This window comes from Hyperolius riggenbachi, chromosome 2 (assembly GCF_040937935.1).
Source record: "Hyperolius riggenbachi isolate aHypRig1 chromosome 2, aHypRig1.pri, whole genome shotgun sequence".
NCBI classification, from domain to species: domain Eukaryota; kingdom Metazoa; phylum Chordata; class Amphibia; order Anura; family Hyperoliidae; genus Hyperolius; species Hyperolius riggenbachi.
In genome coordinates, this window is record NC_090647.1 from 573,615,911 (window position 1) to 573,636,514 (window position 20,604).

General features: G+C 48.3%; 1 protein-coding gene across 2 annotated transcripts in view; it reads right to left on the reverse strand.

Moving 5' to 3' along the window:
• VPS28 (VPS28 subunit of ESCRT-I) overlaps nucleotides 1–20,604 on the reverse strand; it is a 131,098-nt gene that overhangs the window by 13,588 nt on the left and 96,906 nt on the right. For both annotated transcript variants that reach the window (XM_068271057.1, XM_068271056.1), the window contains one exon: nucleotides 7,059–7,150. In XM_068271057.1, the coding sequence (XP_068127158.1) occupies nucleotides 7,059–7,150 (92 nt within the window). The remainder of the gene's footprint in view (nucleotides 1–7,058; nucleotides 7,151–20,604) is intronic.

Sequence of the window (20,604 nt, forward strand, 5' to 3'; positions counted from 1 at the left end):
GTCACTCACCGGTCCTCCAGTTCCCTGCAGACGTACTGTGACCGCGCTGTCACTCACCGATCCTCCAGCCCCCTGCAGACATACTGTGACCGCGCCGTCACTCACCGATCCTCCAGTCTCCTGCAGACGTACTGTGACCGCGCCGTCACTCACCGATCCTCCAGCCCCCTGCAGACGTACTGTGACCGCGCCGTCACTCACCGATCCTCCAGCCCCCTGCAGACGTACTGTGACCGCGCCGTCACTCACCGATCCTCCAGACCCCTGCAGACGTACTGTGACCGCGCCGTCACTCACCGATCCTCCAGCCCCCTGCAGACGTACTGTGACCGCGCCGTCACTCACCGATCCTCCAGTCCCCTACAGACGTACTGTGACCACGCCGTCACTCACCGATCCTCCAGCCCCCTGCAGACGTACTGTGACCGCGCCGTCACTCACCGATCCTCCAGTCCCCTGCTGATGTACTGTGACCGCGCCGTCACTCACCGATCTTCCAGTGCCCTGCTGACGTACTGTGACCGTGCCGTCACTCACCGATCCTCCAGTCCCCTGCTGACGTACTGTGACCGCGCCGTCACTCACCGATCCTCCAGCCCCCTGCAGACATACTGTGACCGCGCCGTCACTCACCGATCCTCCAGTCCCCTACAGACGTACTGTGACCGCGCCGTCACTCACCGATCCTCCAGCCTCCTGCAGACGTACTGTGACCGCGCCGTCACTCACCGATCCTCCAGCCCCCTGCAGACGTACTGTGACCGCGCCGTCACTCACCGATCCTCCAGTCCCCTGCTGATGTACTGTGACCGCGCCCTCAATCACCGATCCTCCAGCCCCCTGCGGATGAACTGTGACCGCGCCGTCACTCACCGATCCTCCAGCCCCCTGCAGACGTACTGTGACCGCGCCGTCACTCACTGATTCTCCAGCCCCCTGCAGACGTACTGTGACCGCGCCGTCACTCACCGATCCTCCAGTCCCCATGCCACAGCTAAGTTTCGATTTCCCCCGACTGGCCAGTCACTGCACCTCCTGGCTATGCACGTTCTCGATCACGCTCCCGCCGGGAACATCCTGAATATGTGCAGTATGCAGAAATCCCGTACTGTGCCTGCAAAGGATGCTCCCAGCGGCGGGAGTGTGTTTGAGGGCGCGCAGTGGCCATTGACTGGCTAGTAGGGGAAAATCGAAGTTTAACACCGGCGTAGGACCGGAACAGGCACAGGAAGTCTGCAGGGGGCTGGTAGAAGCCCCATGTAAGTGAAACACTTTCTTTTAAACTTTGGTTTAAGTTCAATTTAAAAAAGCATGCAATGTTATAAAAAACTATATAACTGAAAATAAAAATGAGACTCTTTTCTTTGCTACTAAATGTTCTAGCCTTACTACACATACAATTCATAATATCATACAGTAAGTTTTTTTTCCTTCTGTGTCACTTTAATAAAAGATCAGGGCATAATAGAGAATGCTGAGAAAGGCAAGAGCAAAAGACCAAGGCATGGAACAGAGGGCATGGAGATGGGGCCAGAGCACAAGACCAAGGCATGGAACAGAGGGCATGGAGATGGGGCCAGAGCACAAGACCAAGGCATGGAACAGAGGGCATGGAGATGGGACCAGAGCACAAGACCAAGGCATGGAACAGAGGGCATGGAGATGGGACCAGAGCACAAGACCAAGGCATGGAACAGAGGGCATGGAGATGGGGCCAGAGCACAAGACCAAGGCATGGAACAGAGGGCATGGAGATGGGGCCAGAGCACAAGACCAAGGCATGGAACAGAGGGCATGGAGATGGGGCCAGATCAAAAGACCAAGGCATGGAACAGAGGGCATGGAGATGTGACCAGAGCACAAGACCAAGGCATGGAACAGAGGGCATGGAGATGGGACCAGAGCACAAGACCAAGGCATGGAACAGAGGGCATGGAGATGGGGCCAGATCAAAAGACCAAGGCATGGAACAGAGGGCATGGAGATGGGGCCAGAGCACAAGACCAAGGCATGGAACAGAGGGCATGGAGATGGGGCCAGAGCACAAGACCAAGGCATAGAACAGAGGGCATGGAGATGGGGCCAGAGCAAAAGACCAAGGCATGGAACAGAGGGCATGGAGATGGGGCCAGAGAACAAGACCAAGGCATGGAACGGGCATGGAGATGGGACCAGAGCACAAGACCAAGGCATGGAACAGAGGGCATGGAGATGGGACCAGAGCACAAGACCAAGGCATGGAACAGAGGGCATGGAGATGGGGCCAGAGCACAAGACCAAAGCATGGAACAGAGGGCATGGAGATGGGGCCAGAGCACAAGACCAAGGCATGGAACAGAGGGCATGGAGATGGGGCCAGAGCAAAATACAGAGGCATGGAATAGAGGGCAAGGAGATAAATCCAGAGAAAAAGACCAAAGCATGGAGAAGAAGTAGAGAAGAGGACTAGGTGCAGGAGAAGAGGAGAAGGTGGAGGCACTGTGCAGAGAAGAGGACTAGGTGCAGGAGAGGAGAAGGTGGAGGCACAGTGCATAGACAAGGACTAGGTGCAGGAGATGAGAAGGTGGAGGCCCAGTGCAGAGAAGAGGTCTAGGTGCAGGAGATGAGAAGGTGGAGGCACTGTGCAGAGAAGAGGACTAGGTGCAGGAGATGAGAAGGTGGAGGCACTGTGCAGAGAAGAGGACTAGGTGCAGGAGAGGAGAAGGTGGAGGCACTGTGCAGAGAAGAGGACTAGGTGCAGGAGATGAGAAGGTGGAGGCACAGTGCAGAGAGGAGGACTAGGTGCAGGAGAGGTGAAGGTGGAGGCACTGTGCAGAGAGGAGGACTAGGTGCAGGAGATAAGAAGGTGGAGGCACTGTGCAGAGAAGAGGACTAGGTGCAGGAGAGGAGAAGGTGGAGGCACTGTACAGAGAGGAGGACTAGGTGCAGGAGATGAGAAGGTGGAGGCACTGTGCAGAGAGGAGGACTAGGTGCAGGAGATGAGAAGGTGGAGGCACAGTGCAGAGAGGAGGACTAGGTGCAGGAGAGGAGAAGGTGGAGGCACTGTGCAGAGAAGAGGACTAGGTGCAGGAGATGAGAAGGTGGAGGCACTGTGCAGAGAAGAGGACTAGGTGCAGGAGAGGAGAAGGTGGAGGCACTGTGCAGAGAAGAGGACTAGGTGCAGGAGATGAGAAGGTGGAGGCACAGTGCAGAGAGGAGGACTAGGTGCAGGAGAGGAGAAGGTGGAGGCACTGTGCAGAGAGGAGGACTAGGTGCAGGAGATAAGAAGGTGGAGGCACTGTGCAGAGAAGAGGACTAGGTGCAGGAGAGGAGAAGGTGGAGGCACTGTACAGAGAGGAGGACTAGGTGCAGGAGATGAGAAGGTGGAGGCACTGTGCAGAGAGGAGGACTAGGTGCAGGAGATGAGAAGGTGGAGGCACAGTGCAGAGAGGAGGACTAGGTGCAGGAGATGAGAAGGTGGAGGCACTGTGCAGAGAGGAGGACTAGGTGCAGGAGAGGAGAAGGTGGAGGCACTGTGCAGAGAAGAGGACTAGGTGCAGGAGATGAGAAGGTGGAGGCACTGTGCAGAGAAGAGGACTAGGTGCAGGAGAGGAGAAGGTGGAGGCACTGTACAGAGAGGAGGACTAGGTGCAGGAGATGAGAAGGTGGAGGCACTGTGCAGAGAAGAGGACTAGGTGCAGGAGAGGAGAAGGTGGAAGCACTGTGCAGAGAGGAGGACTAGGTGCAGGAGATGAGAAGGTGGAGGCACTGTGCAGAGAGGAGGACTAGGTGCAGGAGAGGAGAAGGTGGAGGCACTGTGCAGAGAGGAGGACTAGGTGCAGGAGAGGAGAAGGTGGAGGCACTGTGCAGAGAAGAGGACTAGGTGCAGGAGAGGAGAAGGTGGAGGCACTGTGCAGAGAAGAGGACTAGGTGCAGGAGATGAGAAGGTGGAGGCAATGTGCAGAGAGGAGGACTAGGTGCAGGAGAGGAGAAGGTGGAGGCACTGTGCAGAGAGGAGGACTAGGTGCAGGAGATGAGAAGGTGGAGGCACTGTGCATAGACAAGGACTAGGTGCAGGAGAGGAGAAGGTGGAGGCACTGTACAGAGAGGAGGACTAGGTGCAGGAGAGGAGAAGGTGGAGGCACTGTGCAGAGAGGAGGACTAGGTGCAGGAGAGGAGAAGGTGGAGGCACTGTGCATAGACAAGGACTAGGTGCAGGAGAGGAGAAGGTGGAGGCACTGTACAGAGAGGAGGACTAGGTGCAGGAGAGGAGAAGGTGGAGGCACTATGCAGAGAGGAGGACTAGGTGCAGGAGAGGAGAAGGTGGAGGCACTGTACAGAGAAGAGGACTAGGTGCAGGAGATGAGAAGGTGGAGGCACTGTGCAGAGAAGAGGACTAGGTGCAGGAGAGGAGAAGGTGGAGGCACAGTGCAGAGAGGACGACTAGGTGCAGGAGAGGAGAAGGTGGAGGCACTGTGCAGAGAAGAGGACTAGGTGCAGGAGATGAGAAGGTGGAAGCACTGTGCAGAGAGGAGGACTAGGTGCAAGAGATGAGAAGGTGGAGGCACTGTGCAGAGAGGAGGACTAGGTGCAGGAGATGAGAAGGTGGAGGCACTGTGCAGAGAGGAGGACTAGGTGCAGGAGAGGAGAAAGTGGAGGCACTGTGCAGAGAGGAGGACTAGGTGCAGGAGATGAGAAGGTGGAGGCACTGTGCAGAGAGGAGGACTAGGTGCAGGAGATGAGAAGGTGGAGGCACTGTGCAGAGAAGAGGACTAGGTGCAGGAGAGGAGAAGGTGGAGGCACTGTGCAGAGAAGAGGTCTAGGTGCAGGAGATGAGAAGGTGGAGGCACTGTGCAGAGAAGAGGACTGGGTGCAGGAGAGGAGAAGGTGGAGGCACAGTGCAGAGAGGAGGACTAGGTGCAGGAGATGAGAAGGTGGAGGCACTGTGCAGAGAAGAGGACTGGGTACAGGAGAGGAGAAGGTGGAGGCACAGTGCAGAGAGGAGGACTAGGTGCAGGAGATGAGAAGGTGGAGGCACTGTGCAGAGAGGAGGACTAGGTGCAGGAGAGGAGAAGGTGGAGGCACTGTGCAGAGAGGAGGACTAGGTGCAGGAGAGGAGAAGGTGGAGGCACTGTGCAGAGAGGAGGACTAGGTGCAGGAGATGAGAAGGTGGAGGCAATGTGCAGAGAGGAGGACTAGGTGCAGGAGAAGAGAAGGTGGAGGCACTGTGCAGAGAGGAGGACTAGGTGCAGGAGAGGAGAAGGTGGAGGCACAGTGCAGAGAGGAGGACTAGGTGCAGGAGAGGAGAAGGTGAAGGCACTGTGCAGAGAAGAGGACTGGGTGCAGGAGCGGAGAAGGTGGAGGCACTGTGCAGAGAGGAGGACTAGGTGCAGGAGAGGAGAAGGTGGAGGCACTGTGCAGAGAGGAGGACTAGGTGCAGGAGATGAGAAGGTGGAGGCAATGTGCAGAGAGGAGGACTAGGTGCAGGAGATGAGAAGGTGGAGGCACTGTGCAGAGAGGAGGACTAGGTGCATGAGAAGAGAAGGTGGAGGCACTGTGCAGAGAGGAGGACTAGGTGCAGGAGAGGAGAAGGTGGAGGCACAGTGCAGAGAGGAGGACTAGGTGCAGGAGAGGAGAAGGTGGAGGCACTGTGCAGAGAAGAGGACTGGGTGCAGGAGAGGAGAAGGTGGAGGCACTGTGCAGAGAGGAGGACTAGGTGCAGGAGATGAGAAGGTGGAGGCACAGTGCAGAGAAGAGGACTAGGTGCAGGAGAGGAGAAGGTGGAGGCACTGTGCAGAGAAGACTAGGTGCAGGAGAAGGCACTGTGCAGAGAGGAGGACTAGGTGCAGGAAAGGAGAAGGTGGAAGCACTGTGCAGAGAGGAGGACTAGGTGCAGGAGATGAGAAGGTGGAGGCACTGTGCAGAGAAGACTAGGTGCAGGAGAGGAGAAGGTGGAGGCACTGTGCAGAGAGGAGGACTAGGTGAAGGAGAAGAGGAGAAGGTGGAGGCACTGTGCAGAGAGGAGGACTAGGAGGAGGAGAGGAGAAGGTGGAGGCACTGTGCATAGAGGAGGACTAGGTGCAGGAGAGGAGAAGGTGGAGACACAGTGCAGAGAAGAGGACTAGGTGCAGGAGAGGAGAAGGTGGAGGCAATGTGCAGAGAGGAGGACTAGGTGCAGGAGAGGAGAAGGTGGAGACACAGTGCAGAGAAGAGGACTAGGTGCAGGAGATGAGAAGGTGGAGGCACTGTGCAGAGAGGAGGACTAGGTGCAGGAGAGGAGAAGGTGGAGGCACTGTACAGAGAGGAGGACTAGGTGCCGGAGATGAGAAGGTGGAGGCACTGTGCAGAGAGGAGGACTAGGTGCAGGAGATGAGAAGGTGGAGGCACAGTGCATAGACAAGGACTAGGTGCAGGAGATGAGAAGGTGGAGGCACTGTACAGAGAAGAGGACTAGGTGCAGGAGAGGAGAAGGTGGAGGCACTGTGCAGAGAAGAGGACTAGGTGCAGGAGATGAGAAGGTGGAGGCACAGTGCAGAGAAGAGGACTAGGTGCAGGAGAGGAGAAGGTGGAGGCACAGTGCAGAGAGGAGGACTAGGTGCAGGAGATGAGAAGGTGGAGGCACTGTACAGAGAAGAGGACTAGGTGCAGGAGATGTGAAGGTGGAGGCACTGTGCAGAGAGGAGGACTAGGTGCAGGAGATAAGAAGGTGGAGGCACTGTGCAGAGAGGAGGACTAGGTGCAGGAGAGGAGAAGGTGGAGGCACTGTACAGAGAAGAGGACTAGGTGCAGGAGATGTGAAGGTGGAGGGACTGTGCAGAGAAGAGGTCTAGGTGCAGGAGATGAGAAGGTGGAGGCACTGTGCAGAGAAGACTAGGTGCAGGAGAAGGCACTGTGCAGAGAGGAGGACTAGGTGAAGGAGAAGAGGAGAAGGTGGAGGCACTGTGCAGAGAGGAGGACTAGGAGGAGGAGAGGAGAAGGTGGAGGCACTGTGCAGAGAGGAGGACTAGGAGTAGGAGACAGAGATCAGAAGAGAGGGAAAATGAACACATAAGATTGCAGCTTCCATCAGTTCTTCTCACCACTGGCTGACTTTCTCTCTACCCTCAAAGTCTGGAGGAAGATGGCTCATGCGGTTCATGGTCTCCATCAGCTCCCGCAGGTCAGGCTGGATCTAGGAATGGACAGCACAGATAGATTGGAGACAACAGTTCTCAGACAGCATTTTGACATATAGATCTGCAGGGCTGACCACTGGCTGAAGAATTGACTAGAGTTTAGGCTGACGTCTGTTCACGTTCAAAGGGTAGCGGAATAAGGGTGAAGCAATTAGATTTACCAGAATCAGGAAATAATATACCTTACTGCCTATTACCTGTATTACTGGCACTGCTACTCCAGTGTATGATCTGGCATTGTGTGTGTTACTGCTTATTACCTGTATTACTGGGGCTGCTACTCCAGTGTATGGTCTGGCATTGTGTGTGTGTTACTGCTTATTACCTGTATTACTGGGGCTGCTACTCCAGTGTATGATCTGGCATTGTGTGTTACTGCTTATTACCTGTATTACTGGGGCTGCTACTCCAGTGTATGATCTGGCATTGTGTGTGTTACTGCTTATTACCTGTATTACTGGGGCTGCTACTCCAGTGTATGATCTGGCATTGTGTGTGTTACTGCTTATTACCTGTATTACTGGGGCTGCTACTCCAGTGTATGGTCTGGCATTGTGTGTGTTACTGCTTATTACCTGTATTACTGGGGCTGCTACTGCAGTGTATGATCTGGCATTGTGTGTGTTACTGCTCATTACCTGTATTACTGGGACTGCTACTCCAGTGTATGATCTGGCATTGTGTGTGTGTTACTGCTTATTACCTGTATTACTGGGGCTGCTACTCCAGTGTATGATCTGGCATTGTGTGTGTTACTGCTTATTACCTGTATTACTGGCACTGCTACTCCAGTGTATGATCTGGCATTGTGTGTTACTGCTTATTACCTGTATTACTGGCACTGCTACTCCAGTGTATGATCTGGCATTGTGTGTTATTGCTTATTACCTGTATTACTGGGGCTGCTACTCCAGTGTATGATCTGGCAATGTGTGTGTTACTGCTTATTACCTGTATTACTGGGGCTGCTACTCCAGTGTATGATCTGGCATTGTGTGTGTTACTGCTTATTACCTGTATTACTGGCGCTGCTACTCCAGTGTATGATCTGGCATTGTGTGTTACTGCTTATTACCTGTATTACTGGGGCTGCTACTCCAGTGTATGATCTGGCATTGTGTGTTACTGCTTATTACCTGTATTACTGGCACTGCTACTCCAGTGTATGATCTGGCATTGTGTGTGTTACTGCTTATTACCTGTATTACTGGGACTGCTACTCCAGTGTATGATCTGGCATTGTGTGTGTTACTGCTTATTACCTGTATTACTGGGGCTGCTACTCCAGTGTATGATCTGGCATTGTGTGTTACTGCTTATTACCTGTATTACTGGCACTGCTACTCCAGTGTATGATCTGGCATTGTGTGTGTTACTGCTTATTACCTGTATTACTGGCGCTGCTACTCCAGTGTATGATCTGGCATTGTGTGTGTTACTGCTTATTACCTGTATTACTGGGGCTGCTACTCCAGTGTATGATCTGGCATTGTGTGTTACTGCTTATTACCTGTATTACTGGCACTGCTACTCCAGTGTATGATCTGGCATTGTGTGTTACTGCTTATTACCTGTATTACTGGGGCTGCTACTCCAGTGTATGATCTGGCATTGTGTGTTATTGCTTATTACCTGTATTACTGGGGCTGCTACTCCAGTGTATGATCTGGCAATGTGTGTGTTACTGCTTATTACCTGTATTACTGGGGCTGCTACTCCAGTGTATGATCTGGCATTGTGTGTGTTACTGCTTATTACCTGTATTACTGGGGCTGCTACTCCAATGTATGATCTGGCATTGTGTGTGTGTTACTGCTTATTACCTGTATTACTGGGGCTGCTACTCCAGTGTATGATCTGGCATTGTGTGTGTTACTGCTTATTACCTGTATTACTGGGGCTGCTACTCCAGTGTATGATCTGGCATTGTGTGTGTTACTGCTTATTACCTGTATTACTGGCACTGCTACTCCAGTGTATGATCTGACATTGTGTGTGTGTTACTGCTTATTACCTGTATTACTGGGGCTGCTACTCCAGTGTATGATCTGGCATTGTGTGTGTTACTGCTTATTACCTGTATTACTGGCGCTGCTACTCCAGTGTATGATCTGGCATTGTGTGTGTTACTGCTTATTACCTGTATTACTGGGGCTGCTACTCCAGTGTATGATCTGGCATTGTGTGTTACTGCTTATTACCTGTATTACTGGGGCTGCTACTCCAGTGTATGATCTGGCATTGTGTGTGTTACTGCTTATTACCTGTATTACTAGGGCTGCTACTCCAGTGCATGCTCTGGCATTGTGTGTGTTACTGCTTATTACCTGTATTACTGGGGCTGCTACTCCAGTGTATGATCTGGCATTGTGTGTTATTGCTTATTACCTGTATTACTGGGGCTGCTACTCCAGTGTATGATCTGGCATTATGTGTATTACTGCTTATTACCTGTATTACTGGCACTGCTACTCCAGTGTATGATCTGACATTGTGTGTGTGTTACTGCTTATTACCTGTATTACTGGGGCTGCTACTCCAGTGTATGATCTGGCATTGTGTGTGTTACTGCTTATTACCTGTATTACTGGGGTTGCTACTCCAGTGTATGATCTGGCATTGTGTGTTACTGCTTATTACCTGTATTACTGGGACTGCTACTCCAGTGTATGATCTGGCATTGTGTGTGTTACTGCTTATTACCTGTATTACTAGGGCTGCTACTCCAGTGCATGCTCTGGCATTGTGTGTGTTACTGCTTATTACCTGTATTACTGGGGCTGCTACTCCAGTGTATGATCTGGCATTGTGTGTTATTGCTTATTACCTGTATTACTGGGGCTGCTACTCCAGTGTATGATCTGGCAATGTGTGTGTTACTGCTTATTACCTGTATTACTGGGGCTGCTACTCCAGTGTATGATCTGGCATTGTGTGTGTTACTGCTTATTACCTGTATTACTGGGGCTGCTACTCCAGTGTATGATCTGGCATTGTGTGCGTTACTGCTTATTACCTGTATTACTGGGGCTGTTACTCCAGTGTATGATCTGGCATTGTGTGTGTTACTGCTTATTACCTGTATTACTGGGACTGCTACTCCAGTGTATGATGTGGCATTGTGTGTGTTACTGCTTATTACCTGTATTACTGGGGCTGCTACTCCAGTGTATGATCTGGCATTGTGTGTTACTGCTTATTACCTGTATTACTGGGACTGCTACTCCAGTGTATGATCTGGCATTATGTGTTACTGCTTATTACCTGTATTACTGGGGCTGCTACTCCAGTGTATGATCTGGCATTGTGTGTGTTACTGCTTATTACCTGTATTACTGGCACTGCTACTCCAGTGTATGATCTGGCATTGTGTGTGTGTTACTGCTCATTACCTGTATTACTGGGGCTGCTACTCCAGTGTATGATCTGGCATTGTGTGTCTTACAGTTTATTACCTGTATTACTGGGGCTGCTACTCCAGTGTATGATCTGGCATTGTGTGTGTTACTGCTTATTACCTGTATTACTGGCACTGCTACTCCAGTGTATGATCTGGCATTGTGTGTGTTACTGCTTATTACCTGTATTACTGGGGCTGTTACTCCAGTGTATGATCTGGCATTGTGTGTTACTGCTTATTACCTGTATTACTGGCGCTGCTACTCCAGTGTATGATCTGGCATTGTGTGTGTGTTACTGCTTATTACCTGTATTACTGGGGCTGCTACTCCAGTGTATGATCTGGCATTGTGTGTGTTACTGCTTATTACGTGTATCACTGGGACTGCTACTCCAGTGTATGATTTGGCATTGTGTGTGTTACTGCTTATTACCTGTATTACTGGGGCTGCTACTCCAGTGTATGATCTGGCATTGTGTGTGTTACTGCTTATTACCTGTATTACTGGCGCTGCTACTCCAGTGTATGATCTGGCATTGTGTGTTACTGCTTATTACCTGTATTACTGGCACTGCTACTCCAGTGTATGATCTGGCATTGTGTGTGTTACTGCTTATTACCTGTATTACTGGGGTTGCTACTCCAGTGTATGATCTGGCATTGTGTGTGTTACTGCTTATTACCTGTATTACTGGGGCTGCTACTCCAGTGTATGATCTGGCATTGTGTGTGTTACTGCTTATTACCTGTATTACTGGGGCTGCTACTCCAGTGTATGATCTGGCATTGTGTGTTACTGCTTATTACCTGTATTACTGGGGCTGCTACTCCAGTGTATGATCTGGCATTGTGTGTTACTGCTTATTACCTGTATTACTGGCACTGCTACTCCAGTGTATGATGTGGCATTGTGTGCGTTACTGCTTATTACCTGTATTACTGGCACTGCTACTCCAGTGTATGATCTGGCATTGTGGGTGTTACTGCTTATTACCTGTATTACTGGCGCTGCTACTCCAGTGTATGATCTGGGATTGTGTGTTACTGCTTATTACCTGTATTACTGGCACTGCTACTCCAGTGTATGATCTGGCATTGTGTGTGTTACTGCTTATTACCTGTATTACTGGCACTGCTACTCCAGTGTATGATCTGGCATTGTGTGTTACTGCTTATTACCTGTATTACTGGGGCTGCTACTCCAGTGTATGATCTGGCATTGTGTGTTACTGCTCATTACCTGTATTACTGGGGCTACTACTCCAGTGTATGATCTGGCATTGTGTGTGTGTTACTGCTTATTACCTGTATTACAAGGGCTGCTACTCCAGTGTATGATCTGGCATTGTGTGTTACTGCTTATTACCTGTATTACTGGCGCTGCTACTCCAGTGTATGATCTGGCATTGTGTGTTACTGCTTATTACCTGTATTACTGGGGCTGCTACTCCAGTGTGTGATCTGGCATTGTGTGTTACTGCTTATTACCTGTATTACTGGCGCTGCTACTCCAGTGTGTGATCTGGCATTGTGTGTGTTACTGCTTATTACCTGTATTATTGGGGCTGCTACTCCAGTGTATGATCTGGCATTGTGTGTTACTGCTTATTACCTGTATTACTGGGGCTGTTACTCCAGTGTATGATCTGGCATTGTGTGTGTTACTGCTTATTACCTGTATTACTGGGGCTGCTACTCCAGTGTATGATCTGGCATTGTGTGTGTTACTGCTCATTACCTGTATTACTGGGACTGCTACTCCAGTGTATGATCTGGCATTGTGTGTGTTACTGCTTATTACCTGTATTACTGGCGCTGCTACTCCAGTGTATGATCTGGCATTGTGTGTGTTACTGCTTATTACCTGTATTACTGGCGCTGCTACTCCAGTGTATGATCTGGCATTGTGTGTGTTACTGCTTATTACCTGTATTACTGGCACTGCTACTCCAGTGTATGATCTGGCATTGTGTGTGTTACTGCTTATTACCTGTATTACTGGGGCTGCTACTCCAGTGTATGATCTGGCATTGTGTGTGTTACTGCTTATTACCTGTATTACTGGGGCTGCTACTCCAGTGTATGATCTGGCATTGTGTGTGTTACTGCTTATTACCTGTATTACTGGCGCTGCTACTCCAGTGTATGATCTGGCATTGTGTGTGTTACTGCTTATTACCTGTATTACTGGCGCTGCTACTCCAGTGTATGATCTGGCATTGTGTGTTACTACTTATTACCTGTATTACTGGCGCTGCTACTCCAGTGTATGATCTGGCATTGTGTGTGTTACTGCTCATTACTTGTATTACTGGGGCTGCTACTCCAGTGTATGATCTGGCATTGTGTGTGTTACTGCTAATTACCTGTATTACTGGGGCTGCTACTCCAGTGTATGATCTGGCATTGTGTGTTACTGCTTATTACCTGTATTACTGGCACTGCTACTCCAGTGTATGATCTGGCATTGTGTGTGTTACTGCTTATTACCTGTATTACTGGCACTGTTACTCCAGTGTATGATCTGGCATTGTGTGTGTTACTGCTTATTATCTGTATTACTGGCACTGCTACTCCAGTGTATGATCTGGCATTGTGTGTGTTACTGCTTATTACCTGTATTACTGGGGCTGCTACTCCAGTGTATGATCTGGCATTGTGTGTGTTACTGCTTATTACCTGTATTACTGGGACTGCTACTCCAGTGTATGATCTGGCATTGTGTGTGTTACTGCTTATTACCTGTATTACTGGCACTGCTACTCCAGTGTATGGTCTGGCATTGTGTGTTACTGCTTATTACCTGTATTACTGGGGCTGCTACTCCAGTGTATGATCTGGCATTGTGTGTGTTACTGCTTATTACCTGTATTACTGGGACTGCTACTCCAGTGTATGATCTGGCATTGTGTGTGTTACTGCTTATTACCTGTATTACTGGGGCTGCTACTCCAGTGTATGATCTGGCATTGTGTGTGTTACTGCTTATTACCTGTACTACCGCGGCTGCTACTCCAGTGTATGATCTGGCATTGTGTGTGTTACTGCTTATTACCTGTATTACTGGGGCTGCTACTCCAGTGTATGATCTGGCATTGTGTGTGTTACTGCTTATTACCTGTATTACTGGCGCTGCTACTCCAGTGTATGATCTGGCATTGTGTGTGTTACTGCTTATTACCTGTATTACTGGCGCTGCTACTCCAGTGTATGATCTGGCATTGTGTGTTACTACTTATTACCTGTATTACTGGCGCTGCTACTCCAGTGTATGATCTGGCATTGTGTGTGTTACTGCTCATTACTTGTATTACTGGGGCTGCTACTCCAGTGTATGATCTGGCATTGTGTGTGTTACTGCTAATTACCTGTATTACTGGGGCTGCTACTCCAGTGTATGATCTGGCATTGTGTGTTACTGCTTATTACCTGTATTACTGGCACTGCTACTCCAGTGTATGATCTGGCATTGTGTGTGTTACTGCTTATTACCTGTATTACTGGCACTGTTACTCCAGTGTATGATCTGGCATTGTGTGTGTTACTGCTTATTATCTGTATTACTGGCACTGCTACTCCAGTGTATGATCTGGCATTGTGTGTGTTACTGCTTATTACCTGTATTACTGGGGCTGCTACTCCAGTGTATGATCTGGCATTGTGTGTGTTACTGCTTATTACCTGTATTACTGGGACTGCTACTCCAGTGTATGATCTGGCATTGTGTGTGTTACTGCTTATTACCTGTATTACTGGCACTGCTACTCCAGTGTATGGTCTGGCATTGTGTGTTACTGCTTATTACCTGTATTACTGGGGCTGCTACTCCAGTGTATGATCTGGCATTGTGTGTGTTACTGCTTATTACCTGTATTACTGGGACTGCTACTCCAGTGTATGATCTGGCATTGTGTGTGTTACTGCTTATTACCTGTATTACTGGGGCTGCTACTCCAGTGTATGATCTGGCATTGTGTGTGTTACTGCTTATTACCTGTACTACCGCGGCTGCTACTCTAGTGTATGATCTGGCATTGTGTGTGTTATTACTTATTACCTGTATTACTGGCGCTGCTACTCCAGTGTATGATCTGGCATTGTGTGTGTTACTGCTTATTACCTGTATTACTGGGGCTGCTACTCCAGTGTATGATCTGGCATTGTGTGTGTTACTGCTTATTACCTGTATTACTGGGACTGCTACTCCAGTGTATGATCTGGCATTGTGTGTGTTACTGCTTATTACCTGTATTACTGGGGCTGCTACTCCAGTGTATGATCTGGCATTGTGCATTACTGCTTATTACCTGTATTACTGGGGCTGCTACTCCAGTGTATGATCTGGCATTGTGTGTTACTGCTTATTACCTGTATTACTGGCGCTGCTACTCCAGTGCATGATCTGGCATTGTGTGTGTTACTGCTTATTACCTGTATTACTGGGGCTGCTACTCCAGTGTATGATCTGGCATTGTGTGTGTTACTGCTTATTACCTGTATTACTGGGACTGCTACTCCAGTGTATGATCTGGCATTGTGTGTGTTACTGCTTATTACCTGTACTACCGCGGCTGCTACTCTAGTGTATGATCTGGCATTGTGTGTGTTATTACTTATTACCTGTATTACTGGCGCTGCTACTCCAGTGTATGATCTGGCATTGTGTGTGTTACTGCTTATTACCTGTATTACTGGGGCTACTACTCCAGTGTATGATCTGGCATTGTGTGTGTTACTGCTTATTACCTGTATTACTGGGGCTGCTACTCCAGTGTATGATCTGGCATTGTGTGTGTTACTGCTTATTACCTGTATTACTGGGGCTGCTACTCCAGTGTATGATCTGGCATTGTGTGTGTTACTGCTCATTACCTGTATTACTGGGACTGCTACTCCAGTGTATGATCTGGCATTGTGTGTGTTACTGCTCATTACCTGTATTACTGGGGCTGCTACTCCAGTGTATGATCTGGCATTGTGTGTGTTACTGCTTATTACCTGTATTACTGGCACTGCTACTCCAGTGTATGATCTGGCATTGTGTGTGTTACTGCTTATAACCTGTATTACTGGCACTGCTACTCCAGTGTATGATCTGGCATTGTGTGTGTTACTGCTTATTACCTGTATTACTGGGGCTGCTACTCCAGTGTATGATCTGGCATTGTGTGTTACTGCTTATTACCTGTATTACTGGCACTGCTACTCCAGTGTATGATCTGGCATTGTGTGTGTTACTGCTTATTATATGTATTACTGGGGCTGCTACTCCAGTGTATGATCTGGCATTGTGTGTGTTACTGCTTATTACCTGTATTACTGGGGCTGCTACTCCAGTGTATGATCTGGCATTGTGTGTGTTACTGCTTATTACCTGTATTACTGGGACTGCTACTCCAGTGTATGATCTGGCATTGTGTGTGTTACTGCTTATTACCTGTATTACTGGGACTGCTACTCCAGTGTATGATCTGGCATTGTGTGTTACTGCTTATTACCTGTATTACTGGGGCTGCTACTCCAGTGTATGATCTGGCATTGTGTGTGTTACTGCTTATTACCTGTATTACTGGGGCTGCTACTCCAGTGTATGATCTGGCATTGTGTGTATTACTGCTTATTACCTGTATTACTGGGGCTGCTACTCCAGTGTATGATCTGGCATTGTGTGTGTTACTGCTTATTACCTGTATTACTAGGGCTGCTACTCCAGTGTATGATCTGGCATTGTGTGTTACTGCTTATTACCTGTATTACTGGCACTGCTACTCCAGTGTATGATCTGGCATTGTGTGTGTTACTGCTTATTACCTGTATTACTGGGACTGCTACTCCAGTGTATGATCTGGCATTGTGTGTGTTACTGCTTATTACCTGTATTACTGGGGCTGCTACTCCAGTGTATGATCTGGCATTGTGTGTGTTACTGCTTATTACCTGTATTACTGGCACTGCTACTCCAGTGTATGATCTGGCATTGTGTGTGTTACTGCTTATTACCTGCATTACTGGGGCTGCTACTCCAGTGTATGATCTGGCATTGTGTGTGTTACTGCTTATTACCTGTATTACTGGCACTGCTACTCCAGTGTATGATCTGGCATTGTGTGTGTTACTGCTTATTACCTGTATTACTGGGGCTGCTACTCCAGTGTATGATCTGGCATTGTGTGTGTTACTGCTTATTACCTGTATTACTGGGGCTGCTACTCCAGTGTATGATCTGGCATTGTGTGTTACTGCTTATTACCTGTATTACTGGGGCTGCTACTCCAGTGTATGATCTGGCATTGTGTGTTACTGCTTATTACCTGTATTACTGGGGCTGCTACTCCAGTGTATGATCGGGCATTGTGTGTTACTGCTTATTACCTGTATTACTGGGGCTGTTACTCCAGTTTATGATCTGGCATTGTGTGTGTTACTGCTTATTACCTGTATTACTGGGGCTGTTACTCCAGTGTATGATCTGGCATTGTGTGTGTTACTGCTTATTACCTGTATTACTGGGGCTGCTACTCCAGTGTATGATCTGGCATTGTGTGTGCTACTGCTTATTACCTGTATTACTGGCACTGCTACTCCAGTGTATGATCTGGCATTGTGTGTGTTACTGCTTATTACCTGTATTACTGGCGCTGCTACTCCAGTGTATGATCTGGCATTGTGTGTGCTACTGCTTATTACCTGTATTACTGGCACTGCTACTCCAGTGTATGATCTGGCATTGTGTGTGTTACTGCTTATTACCTGTATTACTGGCACTGCTACTCCAGTGTATGATCTGGCATTGTGTGTGTTACTGCTTATTACCTGTATTACTGGCGCTGCTACTCCAGTGTATGATCTGGCATTGTGTGTGTTACTGCTTATTACCTGTATTACTGGGGCTGCTACTCCAGTGTATGATCTGGCACAGTGTGTGTTACTGCTTATTACCTGTATTACTGGGGCTGCTACTCCAGTGTATGATCTGGCATTGTGTGTATTACTGCTTATTACCTGGATTACTGGGGCTGCTACTCCAGTGCATGCTCTGGCATTGTGTGTGTTACTGCTTATTACCTGTATTACTGGGGCTGCTACTCCAGTGTATGATCTGGCATTGTGTGTTACTGCTTATTACCTGTATTACTGGCGCTGCTACTCCAGTGTATGATCTGGCATTGTGTGTGTTACTGCTTATTACCTGTATTACTGGCACTGCTACTCCAGTGTATGATCTGGCATTGTGTGTGTTACTGCTTATTACCTGTATTACTGGCGCTGCTACTCCAGTGTATGATCTGGCATTGTGTGTATTACTGCTTATTACCTGTATTACTGGCACTGCTACTCCAGTGTATGATCTGGCATTGTGTGTGTTACTGCTTATTACCTGTATTACTGGGGCTACTACTCCAGTGTATGATCTGGCATTGTGTGTGTTACTGCTTATTACCTGTATTACTGGGGCTGCTACTCCAGTGTATGATCTGGCATTGTGTGTTACTGCTTATTACCTGTATTACTGGCGCTGCTACTCCAGTGTATGATCTGGCATTGTGTGTGTTACTGCTTATTACCTGTATTACTGGCGCTGCTACTCCAGTGTATGATCTGGCATTGTGTGTGTTACTGCTTATTACCTGTATTACTGGCACTGCTACTCCAGTGTATGATCTGGCATTGTGTGTGTTACTGCTTATTACCTGTATTACTGGCGCTGCTACTCCAGTGTATGATCTGGCATTGTGTGTTACTGCTTATTACCTGTATTACTGGCACTGCTACTCCAGTGTATGATCTGGCATTGTGTGTGTTACTGCTTATTACCTGTATTACTGGGGCTGCTACTCCAGTGTATGATCTGGCATTGTGTGTGTTACTGCTTATTACCTGTATTACTGGGGCTGCTACTCCAGTGTATGATCTGGCATTGTGTGTGTTACTGCTTATTACCTGTATTACTGGGGCTGCTACTCCAGTGTATGATCTGGCATTGTGTGTGTTACTGCTTATTACCTGTATTACTGGCACTGCTACTCCAGTGTATGATCTGGCATTGTGTGTTACTGCTTATTACCTGTATTACTGGGGCTGCTACTCCAGTGTATGATCTGGCATTGTGTGTGTTACTGCTTATTACCTGTATTACTGGGGCTGCTACTCCAGTGTATGATCTGGCATTGTGTGTGTTACTGCTTATTACCTGTATTACTGGGGCTGCTACTCCAGTGTATGATCTGGCATTGTGTGTGTTACTGCTTATTACCTGTATTACTGGGGCTGCTACTCCAGTGTATGATCTGGCATTGTGTGTGTTACTGCTTATTACCTGTATTACTGGGGCTGCTACTCCAGTGTATGATCTGGCATTGTGTGTGTTACTGCTTATTACCTGTATTACTGGGGCTGCTACTCCAGTGTATGATCTGGCATTGTGTGTGTTACTGCTTATTACCTGTATTACTGGCACTGCTACTCCAGTGTATGATCTGGCATTGTGTGTTACTGCTTATTACCTGTATTACTGGGACTGCTACTCCAGTGTATGATATGGCATTGTGTGTGTTACTGCTTATTACCTGTATTACTGGGGCTGCTACTCCATTGTATGATCTGGCATTGTGTGTTACTGCTTATTACCTGTATTACTGGGACTGCTACTCCAGTGTATGATATGGCATTGTGTGTGTTACTGCTTATTACCTGTATTACTGGGGCTGCTACTCCAGTGTATGATCTGGCATTGTGTGTGTTACTGCTTATTACCTGTATTACTGGGGCTGCTACTCCAGTGTATGATCTGGCATTGTGTGTGTGTTACTGCTTATTACCAGTATTACTGGGGCTGCTACTCCAGTGTATGATCTGGCATTGTGTGTGTTACTGCTTATTACCTGTATTACTGGGGCTGCTACTCCAGTGTATGATCTGGCATTGTGTGTGTTACTGCTTATTACCTGTATTACTGGGGCTGCTACTCCAGTGTATGATCTGGCATTGTGTGTGTTACTGCTTATTACCTGTATTACTGGCACTGCTACTCCAGTGTATGATCTGGCATTGTGTATTACTGCTTATTACCTGTATTACTGGGGCTGCTACTCCATTGTATGATCTGGCATTGTGTGTTACTGCTTATTACCTGTATTACTGGGACTGCTACTCCAGTGTATGATATGGCATTGTGTGTGTTACTGCTTATTACCTGTATTACTGGGGCTGCTACTCCAGTGTATGATCTGGCATTGTGTGTGTTACTGCTTATTACCTGTATTACTGGGGCTGCTACTCCAGTGTATGATCTGGCATTGTGTGTTACTGCTTATTACCTGTATTACTGGGGCTGCTACTCCAGTGCATGATCTGGCATTGTGTGTATTACTGCTTATTACCTGTATTACTGGCACTGCTACTCCAGTGTATGATCTGGCATTGTGTGTGTGTTACTGCTTATTACCTGTATTACTAGGGCTGCTACTCCAGTGTATGATCTGGCATTGTGTGTGTGTTACTGCTTATTACCTGTATTACTGGGGCTGCTACTCCAGTGTATGATCTGGCATTGTGTGTGTTACTGCTTATTACCTGTATTACTGGGGCTGCTACTCCAGTGTATGATCTGGCAATGTGTGTGTTACTGCTTATTACCTGTATTACTGGCACTGCTACTCCAGTGTGTGATCTGGCATTGTGTGTGTTACTGCTTATTACCTGTATTACTGGGGCTGCTACTCCAGTGTATGATCTGGCATTGTGTGTTACTGCTTATTACCTGTATTACTGGGGCTGCTACTCCAGTGTATGAGCTGGCATTGTGTGCGTTACTGCTTATTACCTGTATTACTAGGGCTGCTACTCCAGTGCATGATCTGGCATTGTGTGTGTTACTGCTTATTACCTGTATTACTGGCACTGCTACTCCAGTGTATGATCTGGCATTGTGTGTGTTACTGCTTATTACCTGTATTACTGGGGCTGCTACTCCAGTGTATGATCTGGCATTGTGTGTGTTACTGCTTATTACCTATATTACTGGGACTGCTACTCCAGTGCATGATCTGG